At 52.7% G+C, this 17,128-nt stretch overlaps 2 protein-coding genes across 6 annotated transcripts; both read left to right on the forward strand.

Annotated features, from left to right (window-relative positions):
- Positions 1-664: 664 nt before the first annotated feature.
- MRI1 (methylthioribose-1-phosphate isomerase 1) lies at positions 665-6,387 on the forward strand. Its single transcript, XM_060094028.1, has 6 exons — positions 665-1,225; positions 1,301-1,539; positions 2,394-2,569; positions 3,848-4,024; positions 4,105-4,329; positions 6,054-6,387. The coding sequence occupies exons 1-6, from the start codon at positions 956-958 to the stop codon at positions 6,197-6,199; spliced, it is 1,233 nt and encodes a 410-aa protein (XP_059950011.1). The 5' UTR covers positions 665-955; the 3' UTR covers positions 6,200-6,387.
- A 1,361-nt stretch (positions 6,388-7,748) lies between these two features.
- Positions 7,749-11,200, forward strand: C3H19orf53 (chromosome 3 C19orf53 homolog). Of its 5 annotated transcripts, none has more exons than XR_009531496.1 (5): positions 7,749-7,946; positions 8,024-8,079; positions 9,116-9,218; positions 10,200-10,262; positions 10,758-10,880. XR_009531496.1 is itself a non-coding variant. In XM_060094033.1 (5 exons), exons 1-4 carry the CDS (start codon positions 7,850-7,852, stop codon positions 10,260-10,262), a joined length of 390 nt encoding a protein of 129 aa, XP_059950016.1. In that variant the 5' UTR covers positions 7,749-7,849; the 3' UTR covers positions 10,758-10,880. The 5 variants fall into 5 exon arrangements, 4 of the variants coding, with proteins under 4 accessions (XP_059950016.1, XP_059950014.1, XP_059950015.1 ...); XM_060094033.1 differs by having other exon boundaries at positions 9,116-9,289; XM_060094031.1 differs by lacking the exons at positions 10,200-10,262; positions 10,758-10,880 and adding an exon at positions 9,918-10,174 and having other exon boundaries at positions 9,116-9,289.
- The last annotated feature ends 5,928 nt before the right edge of the window (positions 11,201-17,128 follow it).

A 17,128-nucleotide genomic window follows, 5' to 3' on the forward strand; every position in this document is an offset into this window, starting at 1 on the left:
CTCAGGTTACTAGATGGGCCCAGGAGCTATGCCTGCACCCCTCTCCGCCCTCCAACCCAACTAAGCTTGCCCAGCATCTCATCAGCCAATGCTGATGCTGTGACCACAGCCTGGGTCCCCACCCAGCTTGGTGAGGGTTGAAAGGTAGTAGCCCAGGCTGGCCTGTAATCGGGGCCAACTTCCTGGAGGAGGTGGCACAGGCTGAGTATGAAGGATGAAAATGGGACTGGACAGCAGGGGTGCTCAGGATCCAGGCCAGATGCAGGAGGGGATGGAGCACACAGGTGTGGGCTGTTCATTATCCCCCACCCATGGGGACACCCTGGAAGGGTCATGAAAGAGTCCCCAGCGTGTTGCTTCCTTTGAAGGAAACTAGTAAAGTGAGCAAAAAACAGCTGAGCATCCACCAGGTGACTCATGGCCCACCACCTCCCCCTAAATCCTGGAGAAGGATCATTTCACAAACTAACGGAGCACTTGCAGTGCACCAGACGCTATCCTAGCCACTGGAGATACAGTGGTGAACAAACCAGACGTACGGAACTCTCGGGGCTGAGGTGCTGGCTGAATTCTGCTGAACTTGTAATGTGGCCTGTCCGGAAGTGGTGGTGGCCCCCAGCCCACAGGCCTTTACTCCCCGCGGGGATGGGAAGGTCTCAAGGCAGCAGTTAAGAGTCTGTTCGATCTCAGAACCCCCTTCTGGTGCCTTGCTCTACGTGAGGGCACAGGCAGCACTCGCACTGGCTGGAGATGTCAGGCCCCTGAGGGTACCCACCTGGCACTTAAGAGTCTTGCTATAGCCAGACGCCAAACACAGGACTTGGCATGCAATAGTTGCCCTATAAATAGTGGCACCTTTTTGGTTCCGAGGGTGCGGCTAACTGTCCAGGTTTGGCGGGGAAGGTGGAGTAGGACCCGGCGCCTGGATGGCGGGTCCTAGGAGCCAGCGAAGTTGATGTGCGCACGCTCCGCCTTGCGAGAGAGGTCCCACCCCTGGGGCCCTGGCCTCGCCCCCTGCGCCCTTTCCGGCGCCGCCTCCGGTGCGCGCGGCCAGCTGAGCCCCGGGAGCGGCGGTGATCGCGACTGCAATAGCATGACTTTGGAGGCGATCCGCTACTCGCGGGGCTCACTACAGATCCTCGACCAGCTGCTGCTGCCCCAGAAGAGCCGCTATGAAGCGGTGGGCTCGGTGCGCCAGGCCTGGGAGGCCATCCGCGCTATGAAGGTGGGGCCGCTCGGTGGGACCGGGGTGGGGGGCTTCCCGTGCCTGCAGTCCCTGACGCCCCCATTTCCCCACCAGGTGCGCGGCGCCCCAGCCATTGCGCTCGTGGGCTGCCTCAGCCTCGCCGTGGAGCTGCAGGCGGGCGCCGGGGGACCCGGACTTGCCGCGCTCGTGGCCTTCGTGCGCGACGCTCTGAACTTCCTTGTCACCGCCCGGCCCACCGCCGTCAACATGGCCCGCGCCGCCCGAGACCTGGCCGACCTCGCAGCCCAGGAAGCGGAGAGGGATGGCGCCACGGAGGAGGCGGTCCGAGAGAGGTAGAGGGGCCTTGTGCCAAGCGCTGCTCTAACCGGCGGCTATTCATTCTTTTTTTTTTTTTTTTGCACAACGACCCATGTTACAGATGGGGAAACTGAGGCAATGTGCTCTTAGTCCAGTGCCACACAGGCAGGGCTGGGACTCACCACCGGGCAGCCTGGCCCCGAGATCCTTGAACTCAATGCCCTGACTTTGACCTCCCTGAACGTCTGCAGCCCTTGGAGGCCCTTTTAAGTGCCACCTCATTTACCTAGTTTTTGCTTTTGAAGAATTTTGTTTCTAGCCCTGGTCCTCTCCCTGCTCTCTTCCCACTCTCTCCCTCCCCTCTTCCCACTCTCTCCCTCCCCATCTGCTGCACAGATACTTTCCATGTTCCTTAACCCCCACCAGGGTCCCTTCTGCCTCAGGGCCTTTGCACACACCATTTCTGCAAGCCAGGTATCCATCTACTTAATCTCCTCTCCTTCAAATTTCAGGTTTGTGCCTTCCCCACCCCCCATTCAATACAGCTCATTCCTGTCCTCTGTCTCCTGACTCCGCTGCCTTTTCCTTCACTTTATTGTCTGTTCATCACCTGCCTCCCCCACCTCAGTGTCAGCTCCATAGGAGCAGAGATTTTTGTCTTGTTCACTGCTGTGTCCCCCAGCCCCTGACGCACAGGAGGTGCTTAGTAAATGTGTCTCCAGAGCAATTGGAGTTACAGTTAGGTGGCTGTGGCAGAAGGGTCCAGCCCCACAGCTGTGAGAGGCTTTCAGCAGGAGAGCTCCAGGAGAGCAGTGTTGGGCAGGGACGAGGGGCTGGTGTGGGCCCTGAAGCCTTGTGACCTGTGCTCAGAGTCCCTTGTCGGCCCCAGAGTGATCCGCTGGACCGAGGACATGCTGGCAAAAGACCTCCGGGACAATCGGAGCATCGGGGACCTGGGAGCCCACCACCTCCTAGAGCGGGCAGCACCCCAGGGCGGCAAGGTGATAGTGCTGACCCACTGCAACACTGGTGCACTGGCCACTGCTGGCTATGGCACAGCCCTAGGTGAGCGGGCATCCACAGAGATAGGGGAGGGCCCTTTTTGGATGCAAGAGAAAGAAACCCAAACCACTTTATATACCCCCCAAAATGTGAATTTATTAGTTTTTGTACAGAAACACTCAGGGGGTTGGCTTCAGGTATGACTGGATCCAGAGGCTCAAATAATAGCATCAGGGTCCATCTATCTGTATCGCTAAGATCTGCCCTCCTCCATGGTGGCCTCATCCTCATGCTCCACTGGTTGGCCAGGGTTCAGATCACAAGGAAAAGAGCCTAGGGTCTCTATTCCGACAGTGTTAGAAAAGCCTCTTTGTATCTCGGGGGCTCTGATGGAGTCATCTGTCCATCTAGGATCAGTCACTTGAAAGGCCTGGCCTGTGCCATGTGCCTAGAAAATGGGTGGGGGGAGTTCCCTGGCAGTCCAGTGGTTAGGTCTCGACACTTTCACTGCTGTGGCCCAGGTTCAGTATCTGGATGGGGAAGTGAGATCCCACAAGCCGTGCGGTGGAGCCAAAAAAAAAACTTAAATATTTTTTAAATAAAAATAAAGTTAAATTAAAATTTAAAAAAAAAGAAAGTGAGTGGGATGTGGACTCCAAGAGGACTGAGGGGTAGGGCGTAGGCCCCTAAAGAAAGATTAGGGTAGCTGTGACCAGGACCAGGGGGACTGGGTCCTGGGGTTCAAGGCAGCAGATTCCACTTGATCCTAAATTCTCCAGGAGGTTTCCCTACCTGCCTAGGTGCCACCCTGGTGCCTGGGGACTGAGGCTCTGATGGCAAGACATTCATTCATTCATTCACTCAACAAATATCTATGCTTAATAAATGCTTATCTACTGTGTACCCCATCATTCATACATGCATCCATTCCTTCAGTCACTCAACATTTATTAAGCACCTACTGTGTGCCAAGCACAGTTCTAGGAGTTAGGGACCCAGCAGTGGAGAAAGTAGATCAAATCTCTGCCATCAGGAGCAGGAAAATAAGAGGAACAGACACAGGAACAGAACAAATACGTATGATGCATTTGAAGGTGGTAAGTGCTAAAGAGAAAGAGTAGGGGTTGGCGGTGTGAGGGTTGCTATGTGAGATTGAGGAATCCCGGAAGACCTCATGGAGAAGGCATTCTCTAAACACATTTGTACCAGGCAGAGAGAACAGCCACTGCAAGGGTCTGGGAGTGGGACTGCATGGTTTGGAGAACCATACTGCTAACCAGTGGGCTGCCCTGCCCATCTGTCCCTTTGCATCTCATCCTCCTGGTGGGCTGGGCCCCACAGGTGTGATCCGCTCGCTGCACAGCCTGGGCCGTCTGGAGTATGCCTTCTGCACGGAGACCCGGCCCTACAACCAGGGAGCCCGGCTGACGGCCTTTGAGTTCGTCTACGAGCAGATCCCCGCCACCCTCATCGCCGACAGCATGGCGGCAGCCGCCATGGCCCACTATGGAGTGTCAGGTCAGCAGGTGGGGGGTGCCCGTGGGCAGGGCTCCAGGCATCCAGGACCCGGTGGTGACTCCCGGCATCTCATTCCCCAGCTGTCGTCGTGGGAGCCGACCGCGTGGTTGCCAATGGCGACACGGCCAACAAGGTGGGCACCTACCAGCTAGCCATCGCCGCCAAGCACCATGGCATCCCCTTCTATGTGGCTGCCCCCAGCTCCTCGTGTGACCTCCACCTGAAGACGGGCCGGGAGATCATCATTGAGGAACGTCCTGGCCAGGAGCTGACCCATGTCAGTGGGGTCAGGATTGCGGCACCCGGTAAGCCATCCGCTCAGAGGGGGGCACCATAGGCCTGGGCACCTCTGTTGAGGCACCCTGACCCCTTCACAGGCAGCAGGTGGTATTTGGGGTGTCATCAGCCTTCTGGGGCATAAGCTGCTCCTTCAAGCCATATTTTAGAGCAGACACGTCTTAGAGGTCAGATTCAAGGTCAGAAAATACAACTAATGAGTTGGGAAGCCTTGAGCGAATTGTCTTGCTCTTCTCCAGCTCTGTTTTCTCACCTGAATAAGAAATAAGAGTACCACCTGGCCGAGTGCTTATGAAGAGACAGATATTCCTCAGCTTCCCCACACTTCCTGGCTGTGTAGCCTGGTTGCCTAAAATTCATTCCTAAGAGCCCCATGAGCTGTTTTCATGACCTACCTCATATACCCCAGGCAGTTCAGTGTAATTAACCCATGTGAAGTGGAGAACAGTGCCTGGACCTTAGTGCTCGTTAAATAATAACAAGTATGATCAAAAACCTTTTATAAAAAGGACCAGTTAGGGATAGGGAATTTGGGACTGACGTGTACACACTGCTATATTTAAAATGGATAACCAACAAGGAGCTACTGTATAGCACAGGGAACTGTATTCAATATCCTGTGATAAACCATAATGGAAAAGAATATAGATGATAGATAGATAGATAGATAATAAAAATAGATAAATTAATTCTGAAAAAAATATATTTTCTCGTTATTTGTTTGGTGCCCCTGCTTTCCTGGAGGCTTAATTATTTAACACTGATCAAAACCCATAAGACCATGGAAAGCAGAGTTGACAACCCACCGTGCCCCTCCCCCCAGGAAAGCTGGGTAACACGGGCCAGGTGCAGTCTGGGGACCCCAATACTCTGTTCTGGCCAAGGATCACAGGAATGCAGACCCCAGGAGAACAGGTCTTTCTTCTGATTTTTCCAAGAGAAGCCTTACATTTGTTATGTTTGAAAGCTCCCACGCTTTGAAAGCTGGCAGCTAATTCAGTGGTCTTAAAAAAACTGTGAACCAGAGAAAACAGGGTTTGCAGCCTCTTGCGTAAGATTGTTATTCATTCAGCAAATATTTTTGAGCACCTGGCCAGTGCCAGGTGACATGATAGGGCCGGGGAAACAGTAGTGAAAAAAGACATAAAAGTCCCTGCCCTCACAGAGCTGACAGTCCAGTGGGGAGACAGACAACAAATGAGATAAATAACAAAATTCCCGTGTATGTTAGAAGGGGGTAAAGGCTGAGGAGAAATAAATGAGGCACAGAAGGATATGGGAAGTGTCTGTGCAGGGGGTGGATTAGACAGGATTATCAGAGAAGTTCTCACTGAGAAGGTGATATTTGAGAAAAAAGCTGAGGCCAGTGAAACATCAAGTCATGTGCGTATCTGAGGGAAAGCATCCAGGCAGAGGGCACAGCCCCTGCAAAGGCCCTGGGGTGGATTCTTGGAGTTTCCTAAAGAGATTCTTGGAGCAGGCACAAGTGGGTGGATGTATATAAGACTTTGAAGGCTTCTTCTTAGACAGTGACAATCCAGGAATGTAGGGGGTCTAAATTCATTACTGGTATCAAAAGCCATGCCTTCATGCACTTTTGGGGTGAGGATCTCTAGATTCTCAAGGATTGCCCAATCCCAAAAACCACTGTGAGTGAGACAGGTGACAATAGCTTGAGAACTTTCACTGAGCCTAATACCTGCCTTTCTTGCCTCCCCCCTCTCCCCTGAAGGAATTGGGGTTTGGAATCCTGCCTTTGATGTCACCCCCCACGACCTCATCACTGGCGGCATCATCACAGAGCTGGGTGTCTTTGCCCCTGAGGAGCTCCAGGCAGCCCTAGGTGCCACGGTCACCCTAGATGGACCCCAGAAGTAACCAACCTAGCTGTCCATATCCTGCCCCCATTATTTTTATAATAAACTTATTGAATGGCCTGCCCAAAAGCTGACCTTTTTCCCCCAACCACAATACTTCCCAGAACAGAGAAAGCAGACAGGGCCTTTGCATGGCTCTTAAGATCCCAGCAGCTGAAGTCAAGCTGCCTGAGTTCATATCACAGTTCCACCGCCTTTTCTTTTTCTTCCTTTTTTTTTTAAAAATTTATTTATGTATTTTGGGCTGTGTTGGGTCTTCGTTGCTGCGTACAAGCTTTCTCTAGTTGTGGCGAGCGGGGGCTACTCTTCATTGCAGCGCGCAGGCTTCTTGCTGCAGTGGCTTCTCTTGTTGCGGAGCATGGGCTCTAGGCTCTCAGGCTTCAGTAGTTGTGGCACGCGGGCTCAGTAGTTGTGGCTCGTGGGCTCTAGTGCGCAGGCTCAGTAGTTGTGGCGCACGGGCTTAGTTGCTCTGCAGCATGTGGGATCTTCCCAGACCAGGGCTCGAACCCATGTCCCCTGCACTGGCAGGCGGATTCTTAACCACTGCGCCACCAGGGAAGTCCTCCACTGCTTTTTCTGTTGTGTGATCTTGGCCAAATCACTTTACCTCTCCATGCTTTGTTTTCCTCATTTACAAAATGGAGACAATACTAGTCCCTCCCTTTTTGGTTGCTCTCAGGGCTGGAATTAGGGTGACACCTCGGGTGCAAAATTTTAGAGGAGGCCCTGAGAACCTCAGTAGTCAAGATGAAGAATAGCTTCATGCATTATTTTTGAAAAATCAAAACTAATGCAAAAACAATCCATGGTGAACAAAATATAAAGATACTAAATAGAATGAAACCCTGACCTTGCATATCCTGACCCTACTCCCTTCGCTCCTGATACCAGCCCTCGTTCCAACAAAACTATTTACAACATCAAGCAGCCAGTCCACAGGCTGTAGTTGGACGATTTGATTTTCTTTGTATTAAAATATTATTTTTGAATGTTGAATATATTTTTATCTTGATAACTGAAGTTCGGGGCACCCCTTATTTATTTATTTTATTTTGGGCTGTGTTGGGTCTTCGTTTCTGTGCGAGGGCTTTCTCTAGTTGCGGAGAGCGGGGGCCACTCTTCATCGCGGTGCACGGGCCTCTCAACTGTCGCGGCCTCTCTTGTCGCGGAGCACAAGCTCCAGACGCGCAGCCTCAGTAGTTGTGGCTCACGGGCTTAGTTGCTCCGCGGCATGTGGGATCTTTCCAGACCAGGGCCCGAACCCGTGTCCCTGCGTGGTCAGGCAGATTCTCAACCACTGCGCCACCAGGGAAGCCCGGGGCACCCCCTCTTAAATTTTGCACCAGAGTGCCTCACTTGCCTGACCGTAAGTCCTAGACTTGAAGTTTATGTATAAAGAGCATAAAACAGCATAAGTTTTACAAAGCAGATAAGCACCCAGTAAGTGTTAGCTTATCATTATAGCCTTTACTTCGAAATTTTTGCGAAAGGCTGGTTATCATCGACCGTCGTGGGTAGTGGTCACTTTAACTCTTTGCCACATTGTATCCCGTGAGCCATTGCGCCCTCCGGCCCCACTGTATCCCATCGTGCCCTGCGTTTTTCGTCTGCGACCTCCCACAGCCCCGCCTCTTCCGGTGCATGGCTGATCATGGCGCAGGGGCAGCGCAAGTTCCAGGCGCGGAAGCCGGCGAAGAGCAAGACAGCGGCGACAGCCTCGGAGCGGAACCGGGGCCCGAGGAAGGGCGGTGAGGAGCGGGCCGGGGACTGGGGGGCGAGGTGGACCCGAGGTTCTCCGGCCTCACGAGAGCGCATCTCTCCCCAGGTCTCGTTATCGCACCCAAGAAGGCTCGCATCGTGCAACAGCAAAAGCTCAAGAAGGTGAGTTCGAGCGTGTGAGAGGCCCGGGATGGAGAACTCCCAGTGCTGTGAGCTTCAGTTTCCTCCCTTGTGCAGTGGGTACGGAAACATTACCTCCCAATCAGTGAGCCTCCTAAAGCCACGAGTGGCGCGCAAAATGTGTTCAGCACACGCTAGCTGCTTTCGCTGAAATTGTCCTCGTTAATAGACCTCGAGAGGGAAGGCAGCCTGGGAAAGGGGTTGAAAACCCCAGCTTTGCAAGAAGACGTGCTGGGAGCAAAGCGCAGTTCCATCGACAGCTAGTATATCTTCACCCTGAGCTTCTTTTTTTTTTTAATATATTTTCTTTTTTTTTAATTAATTTATTTATTTATTTATTTTTGGCTGTGTTGGGTCTTTGTTGCCGCGCATGGTCTTTGTTGCGGCGAGCGAGGGCTATTCTTTGTTGCGGTGTGCGGGCTTCTCATCGTAGTGGCTTCTCTTGTTGTGGAGCACGGGCTCTAGGCGTGCGGGCTTCAGTAGTTGCAGCACGGGGGCTCAGTAGTTGTGGCTCGCAGGCTCTACAGCGCGGGCTCAGTAGTTGTGGCACACGGGCTTAGTTGCTCCGCGGCATGTGGGATCTTCCCAGACCAGGGCTCGAACCCGTGTCCCCTGCATCGACAGGCGGATTCTTACCACTGTGCCAGCAGGGAAGTCCCACCCTGAGCTTCTTAAAGAAGAAATGGTTGTAGTGATAGCACTTTTCTCCTAGAGTTGAAAGGATTCAATGCCATAGGACACCTGTAAAGCCCTGAGAACAGCACAGGGCTGAAATAAACGTTTTTGTGGTTGTTTTTAAGTGTAGCTTTTTGGTGTGCAGGTGAATAGGGGTGATCTTATAAAGAAGTTGCAAAGAGATTTTTGTTAAGGTTGCAAAGAGAAGTTACAAAGAGATCTGGTGGAGTCAGACCTGAATTCTAATTGTGCAACACACACTAACTCACCCTGTGATCTTGAGAAAATTGTCCAGAGCCTCAGTTTTTTGTTTTTTGTTTTTTGTTTTGGCTGCACTACACAGCTTTCAGTAGTTCCCCGACCAAGGATTGAACCCCGTGCCCCCTGCAGTGGAAGACGGTATCTTAACCACTGGATCGCCAGAGCCTCAGTCTTCTTCGACCTGGGTACCCAGCAACCTGCCTACCTCCATGTCTCAGCCGGAGGGGGAAAGTGTCTCATGGGCATCTCAAGCTCAGTATGTCCCCCCACTGTGCTCCCTGACTCCACCATGATTCTGCCACAGTCTCTCCTTCCAGATACTCGGGATTCCCCCTTTCTCTCACATCCAGGTTGGATCTCGTCCTTTTTGCCTTCAGGATTAATCTAGAATCCACCCACTTCCCACCTCTCTGACCCCCCAACCTGGTCCCGTCCCATCATCTCCCACCTGGACCAGGGCAGTCACATCCTCCCAGATCTCCTGGCCCTGCCATTCCCCATAGCAGCCAGAGGGCACCTGTGAGCACCTGAGTCAGGGCACTTCCCTCCTCTGCTCAGGACTCTCGGTGGCTCCCACCTCACTCAAGAAGAGCCCAGGTTCTCCCCACAGCCCACAGGACCCGGCACACTCTACGCCTGTCTTTTCCCTGCCCTCACCTCCTCCCTCTCTCCCTCCAGCCTCACTGGCCCCTTAACTGCTCCTTGCCCCACCTCAGAACTTTTGCACTAGCTGTTTCCTCCGCCTGAATTCTTCTCCCAGAAATCTACACGGCTTCCTTCCTCCAAGTCAAGTCTGGCTGCAAGCGTTGCTTCTGAGCAGCTATCCATGATGGCAACCCCACCCCATCCCTTACTCATCATCCCTTGTATTCTTTTCTCCATAGCAGCACTTGTCATCTGTCACCCTTCAACAGTTTACCAGAGGGACTTCACTGGCGGTCCAGTGGTTAAGACTCTGCACTTCCACTGCAGGGGGCGCCGGGTCCGGTTTGATCCCTGGTTGGGGAACGAAGATCCCACGTGCCACTGGGCGTGGCCCAAAAAAAAAAAAAAAACTGTTTACCAGAGTTTGTCACTGACAGCTGTGTTGTCCACACGCTCTGAATGTCAGCTTCACGAGGGCAGAGGTTTTTCTGTGTCTTTACTGTTGTTTCCCTTGTGCCCAGGCGTGTGGTGACGGTCATGGTTGTCATGGTCATTGGAACTCACAGGGCAAGGGAGCAGTTTAGGTAATATGATTAAACTACCAGTTTCGGACCCAAACGCTTGGGTTCTGATTCCTGTGCCTTTACTTGCCTGCACCCCTATTTCTGAGAGCCCCAGTTCACCGTTAGCAAAGCAGAGACAAGGGGAGGCTGCCCGCCTGGAGGCTGAGGCTGGAGACTGGGCATGCTGGCTTCCAATCTCCCATCACTCCCATGATTTGGGAATCCTGGGCAAGTGCCTCCTCACTGCATGTGCCTCAGTTTCCCCAGCTGTAAAATGGAATTTGGCGGAGGTTTAGAAGCTGAGATCCAGAGATGAGAAGGGGTTTTTCGGTGTGCAGTGCTCCCAGAGTATGGGGCAGAAGCAGGACTTAACCCCCAGCCACCAGACTCTCAGGTGTTGTTTCGGGGGGAGTTGCTGATCCAGCCCCTTGTGAGCTCACAGGAGAAAGGGCAGCAGACCAGGCCCTCCCTCCCGCCTCAGGTCCCAGTCTGATTGTGCCATGGTTGCTCCCTCAGAACCTGGAGGTCGGGATCCGGAAGAAGATCGAACATGATGTGCTGATGAAAGCCAGCACCAGTCTGCCCAAGAAGCTGGCACTGTTGAAGGCCCCCACCAAAAAGAAGGCAGCAGCCCCCTCCTCCACCAAGACGCCTTCCTAAGGATGCACCCCAGCAGAGGCCATCACCGCAACCCTGTCTGTGCTCAGACCTGTGCAGGGAGGAGAGGCCGTGCTCCCCAGAGCCTTGGGTTGCGCCTCAAACTTTACTGGGGGCCTGGCCCGTGAGCACGTGATCAGGTCAGAAGTGCACTGGCTGGCTTCCCAGGGTGCCATGGCCAGGCCAAGCGCAGGCCAAGGCCAGGAGGATGCCTTCACCAACTTCCTGTGTCCCCCTCCCCCCTCCCCACATCCTGTCTCCACTGGTTTAACCCGGAGCAATAAACCTGACTTTGTCATTCCTCCCACGGTCACATGCTTCTGTGAGCGGGATGTGCTGGGGCCTGGGGCCCGGTGCCCCGACCAGGTCATCCCCAGCAGTTTCCACAGGAGACTAGCCACATGCCAGGGAAGGACGAATGGGCTTCTGCACCTCCAGCCTGGGAACCAGGGGAGAGTGTTCTTTCCTCCTGCCTTGGGTGACTCACCTACATACCCTCCACGGACATGCCTGTGTCACCCCCTCTGCCGGGGACCGGCCAGGCAGCCTAGGGAGTCACTTTCCCATCTGCAGGACAGGTACTGACACCACCTTGTAGAGTCAAAATGCCGATTAAACCAGAATGTGCTTATAAACTTCTCAGTGCCACCTCGATCTTTAAAAAAAGTCGTAAGTCATAACAGCAAGTATGAAGCACTGCCTGTGGCCCAGGCGCTGCTCTGCTGCTTTCTACACATCACCTCAGTCCTCATGATGCCCAGGTCAGGTCACGTTAACATTCCAGAACAGGGACTTGAACCCGGCACTGGCGGAGCCGCAGTACGTGCTCTCAGCTGCCCATCTGCTGCCTCTCTTAACAGAGAGGTTCTGTTCTGTTCTGTTCCATCCTGGGCTCCCCTCCCCTAAAACATCAGCTGTGCCTGTGGGGTCGGCCAGGAGCTCTGGTCTGAGCTCCTTCCTCCCTCCCTCTGATGGGCGGTGGGGAGCAGGTTCCAGCTCAGGGACCAGGCAGGCAACAGTCTGGGTGGTGCTGAGTCGCTGTCTTTGGAGGGAGGTGGGAGTGCGGTGGCTGTTCCCCCGAGGTGGGTGACTGAACTCCCAACATTTTTTAAAAAGCAAGGGACAACCACTGTGGAAAACAGTTTGGTGGCTCCTCAGTAAGTTCAGGCTGGAGTTACCACGTGACCCAGCCGTTGCCCACCAGGCACACACCCCAGGGATCGAACACAGACTCAGCATCTCGTACACATAGGTTCACAGCAGCACCAGTCACGGTCACCCAAAGGTGGTAGCAACCCAAATGCTGCCAACAGATGACTGGATAAGCAAAGTGTAGTTTATCCACAGGATGGAATATTATTCAGCCGTAAAACAGGACACAGTTCACCATGGGGGAACTTGGAAAACATTCTGAAAGAAGCCAGACACAAAAGGCCACATAATGTGTGATTCCATTCATGTGAAATGTCCGGAAGAGGCAAATCCATAGCGACGGTGGTTCTCTATGGGGTGCCAGGGACTGGGGGAAGGGGCAATGGGGAGTGACAGCAAATGGGTATGGGGTCATCTTTGGGAGGTGATGAGGTTTTGAAACTAGATAAAGTTGGTTGCAAATGTTGTGAATGTGCTAAATGCCACTGAATTATACCCTTCTAAATGGTGAATTTTCCATGTGAGTTTTAATCCCCGGAAGAGGCAGGAAGGGTAATTTCACATGCAAAAAAAAAAAAAAAGTCCTGATTTACATCTCAAAAACACAGGAATTGTGGCAGCAGAGCCCTAATTTGATGGCGAGACTTCACAGTTTGGAGTTGTCTGGGGCCCGGGGCTCAGGGTTTCTGTTAGGGGGAGGAGAGGGGCAGGGGATGGGGCCCAGACCCGGGACTGGAGGGCAGGGCTGCCGCTTGGCTCTGTGATGCCCAGAGTATACCGGTCCTTGAGCCCCACCTACGGGACCTGGACCCTCCTGCCATCTGCCCACCTCACAGCAGTCTCTCCCCTAAGCAGACAGCGAGTGACTTCTGCCCTTTGATATGGAGTCGCTTTGCACGTTGGGCATTTATTGTGCACCTACTGCATGCCAACCTCTGGGCTAGGTCGAGCAGAGAACTGACATTCTAGTGGGGAGAACAGAAAACAAGGAAGCCCCAGGCCGCCCCCTCCAGACCCCCGCCTCCACCCAGTCCCACCCCCTGGCCTTTTGCACCTCCTGTTCCTTCCCCCTCCCAGGTGTCACCTCAGAGAATCGTTCTCTGTCCCCTGCTCCTGGAAGGGGTCACTCTGTGCCACTCTCATCCGTTTTCTACTTTGCATCTTTGTTGTGTCTCCAGCACCTGGAACAGCACACAATAGTTGCTCCACGAACAGGTGTTTGTTGAGTGAAGGAAGGAAGGAATTGTTTCTTTCTGCAAGGAACATTTTGCGTCTCAGTAAATCAGTTCTGACCATTCAAAGCACCATCTCTATACAACACGCCCTTCCCTTCCGGATTAGCTGGTTCATAACAGCGTCTTTGAACTATTTCACAGCTCCATCCATGAATTATAAGCAACTGATGGCAATACAGAACCACTCTTATCTGCTCATTCTGGCTCATGCAGCTGAGGTTCCATTGACAGCTCTCCTCCCTTGTGGAAAAACCAATTTGCCTCCATTCGCACATTTATTTACTCAAATAGTCTGATCTGTTGTAAAAGTGTCCGTTTTCCGGACTCTCGTTTGAACCTCGTATAACATCTGCCTGGTTCCCACAGGGGTTCAATAAAAAAAAATCTTAACACGTGTTCGTCTTTATTTGTCGGTGAGAGCCTTGATTGCACCCGCTTTTGAAAATTATCTTTTAACCTTTCTGGAATCTCGAAAGGGTGAGGGGTGGGACCGGCTGGGCTCTGGGTGCCATCTGGTGCTTCCTTCAGCCACCAGGAGGCGCCTCCAACCCGGGCCAAGCCCACTGCCGCTGGCGGCTCCCGGGCTGGCCAAGGACTCCTGTAAACTGGCTCCCTTTGTCCCTCTGACGCCAGCCCCTTTGAGGGGGACCCCAGGGGTGAGAAAAGGCATTCAGGTGTGACAGGTTTCGGATCTGGAATGTCAACCCACCTGTTCCCTCTTCACCCCACTCCCCCGGCCTCCCCAAACAGCCTCACTTTCCCACCACCCCCGCCCTCCACCCCACCGCTGACCTGGGTGACTTTTCCCTCCCATGCTAGGTCCTTCCTAGCGTGTGGTTCCAGCCCACAAATCCCCCATTAGTGTCGCAGCCAAGAGCCCCAGACTTTGGGAAATCCCTACACCTCTTGCTCTCTTCAGCAAGTCCCTTTCTGAGCCTCAGTTTCTTCATCTGTTAAATGGAGACCCTAACACCCCTCCCAGAGTGTGGAAATGTGGGGAGCCTGAAGACTGTGACAGCTGCCTTTGTGTCCTGGACGGGGAGGGAAGCCCAGTTCCAGCCTGTCTACTCCCTGCCTTTTCCCCTGCCCCTCCCCACTCCCCAGGGCCAGGGCAGTCATTAAATGTTGCTTTTCAGACAATTATTCCTGTTCAAGCCTTTTCCTCTCCTGCCTCCACCTTCCCCCTCTGCCTGGAATGCCCATTTTTCCTGGCAGGGCCCTGACTCTCTGCCCATGAACTTGTGTTCCAAAAGGGAAGAGAAGAAATGTAAGAAGCAAATCTTGCCAGCTGGGCAGCCCAGAGGGGCTGCATTGGGACCAGGAAGTAAAACTGCCCTGGCTGGTTTCCGGCCTGAGTCAACAGGGGCATTGGGGTGCTGCAGGGGGGTTGGCAGAGGGAGGGACCCTCAGAATGTTAGGATGGGGTGGCACAGAGCTGGGGGGTGGGGGGTCCATGGCCCCCCTCATCCGAGCCTTCAGAGTCACCCTGTTTCTCATGGGTCTTGATGTCAGTACACATGTGGGTTTGGGGTCAGGAGCTGTGGATGCCCAGACAGTGAGCTCACAGCAGCAGGCGGGATAAATGTGGTTCCATTTTCCTGAGGCCCAAACTCGCTGGCTACACTGAGAAGGGAGGACTTGCGGGTAACTAGAACACCCTTTGCAACGTCGCCTTTCCTAAAAGTGTTGCTAGGAAGAGGGTAGGCGCGAAACAGTCTTGGAGACTTCATCCTGGAGGCAACCCCCATTTTCCCAAGGGCCCTTCTGACTTCTCACATTCTCCAGGGATTGCTGTGTGGCCTTGGGCAACTTTCTGACCCTCTCTGGGCCTCATTGCCCTCATCTGTAAAATCAGAGGAATGGAATGGAATGTTGGTGTTTCCCAAACTGTGCATTTGATCCCCGGCCAATGTGACAAGACCAGCCCACCTGTCAGGGCTTGCATGCTGGCCCTACCCTTTCCTGCTGTGGACCTAGGTTAAGTCACCTGACCTTTCTGTGCCTCAGTTTTCTCATCCATGAGATGGGGATGATGAAAATATTAGTATCTCCTGTGAGAGAATAAAATAAAACATCCTCACCCTGTGATGTCCCATTCTCTATTCCTCCTATACATCCTGTTCCACTGGCCTGGAGTGCCTTTTCTGATTCAGCATCTCAGGACATCCACTGAAGCATCCTCAGGGACAAGGGCCAGCCACATACTAAATGCTGAAGGGGGCTGCTTGGAAAAGCTGGACCCTGGGTCCTGTTTGCTAGAGGAGCACCTGAAAGACTTGTTTCACTGAGGTTCTCCCTGCTTTTCTCCCCACCCATTTCTCCTTCCCCATAAGTCTACCTTTGCCTCAAATCCTTGCAAGAAATGCATGCCCTAATAAGTCTAAGGCTTCCTCATCAGGCAAGAACTCCACCTCTCTAAGCCTCAGTTTCCTCATATGAGAAATGGAGGTGACATCCCCATTTTGCAGCACTGTTGGAAGGCTTACATTTGATAATGTGTCTGAACTGCTAGAGCACCACATAAGCAATCAGTACATTATTATTGTTGTTGTTTCGTTGTTGTCATCGTGGTCAGCTGTGGTTTCTCAAGACCACTGCTGTCCCATAGAAATTACAATCCAAATTGCATATGTAACTTTAAACGCCCTGATACCGCATAGAATAAAATAAAATAAATGCACAATGAAACAGGTGGAATTAATTTTTTTTTTTTTTTTTTTTTTTATTTTTGCTGCGTTGGCTCTTCGTTTCTGTGCGAGGGCTTTCTCCAGTTGTGGCAAGTGGGGGCCACTCTTCATCGCGGTGCGCGGGCCTCTCACTATCGCGACCTCTCCCGTTGCGGAGCACAGGGTCCAGACGCGCAGGCTCAGTAGCTGTGGCTCACGGGCCTAGCCGCTCCACAGCATGTGGGATCCTCCCAGACCAGGGCTCGAACCCGTGTCCCCTGCATTAGCAAGCAGATTCTCTGCCACTGCGCCACCAGGGAAGCCCCGGAATTAATTTTAATAATGTATTTTACTTAACACAAACATCTAAAATAGTATTATTTCAACATGTAATCAATATAAAAAATTCTTAGTGTCATATTTTGCCTTTTTTTTTTTCTATTAAGTCTCCAAAATCCAATGTGTTTTACATTGACAGCACAGCCCAGTTCAGCTTGGTCCCATTTCAAGGACTCAAAGGCCACTTGTGGCCAGTGGTGACCATACTGGACAGTGCAGGTCGGAGGGAGTTTTCTGAAGGGTGGGTTGGGGACTGGCCAGAAAATGCAGCTGTGAAACTGGAAATTCCTGGAAGGAAAAAGGCAGAGTTTCCATGTGGGGAGAGGCAGGGGGCAGCAATCAGGCCACTTAGGCGCCAGCTTCGGTTTTCCTGCTCTGTAGATCATTTCAGTGGAATGGGAGCAAACCAATGAGCTGGTTCATTCAACAAGTTATATATAGATTGAGTGACTGCTGTATGTCCAGAGGTGTTCAGGTGTTCAGATGCTGGCGGTAAAGCAGTGCCTCAGTTAGACAATTAGACTGCCCCTTGGAGCTCACCATGGAGCAGGGAGAGACAGAAATTAAACAACTGCTGAAATAGATAAAGAAACGTAATGATAACGGAGAGAAGTGTGGCGAGGGGGAAATGCAGGGTTCTCTAGCAACATGGAGATGGCAGGGGTGGTGGCGTCGGGGACCAGAGATGAGGACCACCGCCTGCTTCAAGGTCACATCAAGAGATGTGACCTAGACAAGCTGAACCAGAAAAAATAGTCAGAGGTGGTCGGATTTGACATCTGTTACGTTGAACCTTATGAAATTGCCATTTAGTGTATCAAAAATTGTTGAAAATCAG

This window comes from Mesoplodon densirostris, chromosome 3 (genome assembly GCF_025265405.1).
Source record: "Mesoplodon densirostris isolate mMesDen1 chromosome 3, mMesDen1 primary haplotype, whole genome shotgun sequence".
NCBI classification, from domain to species: Eukaryota; Metazoa; Chordata; class Mammalia; order Artiodactyla; family Ziphiidae; genus Mesoplodon; species Mesoplodon densirostris.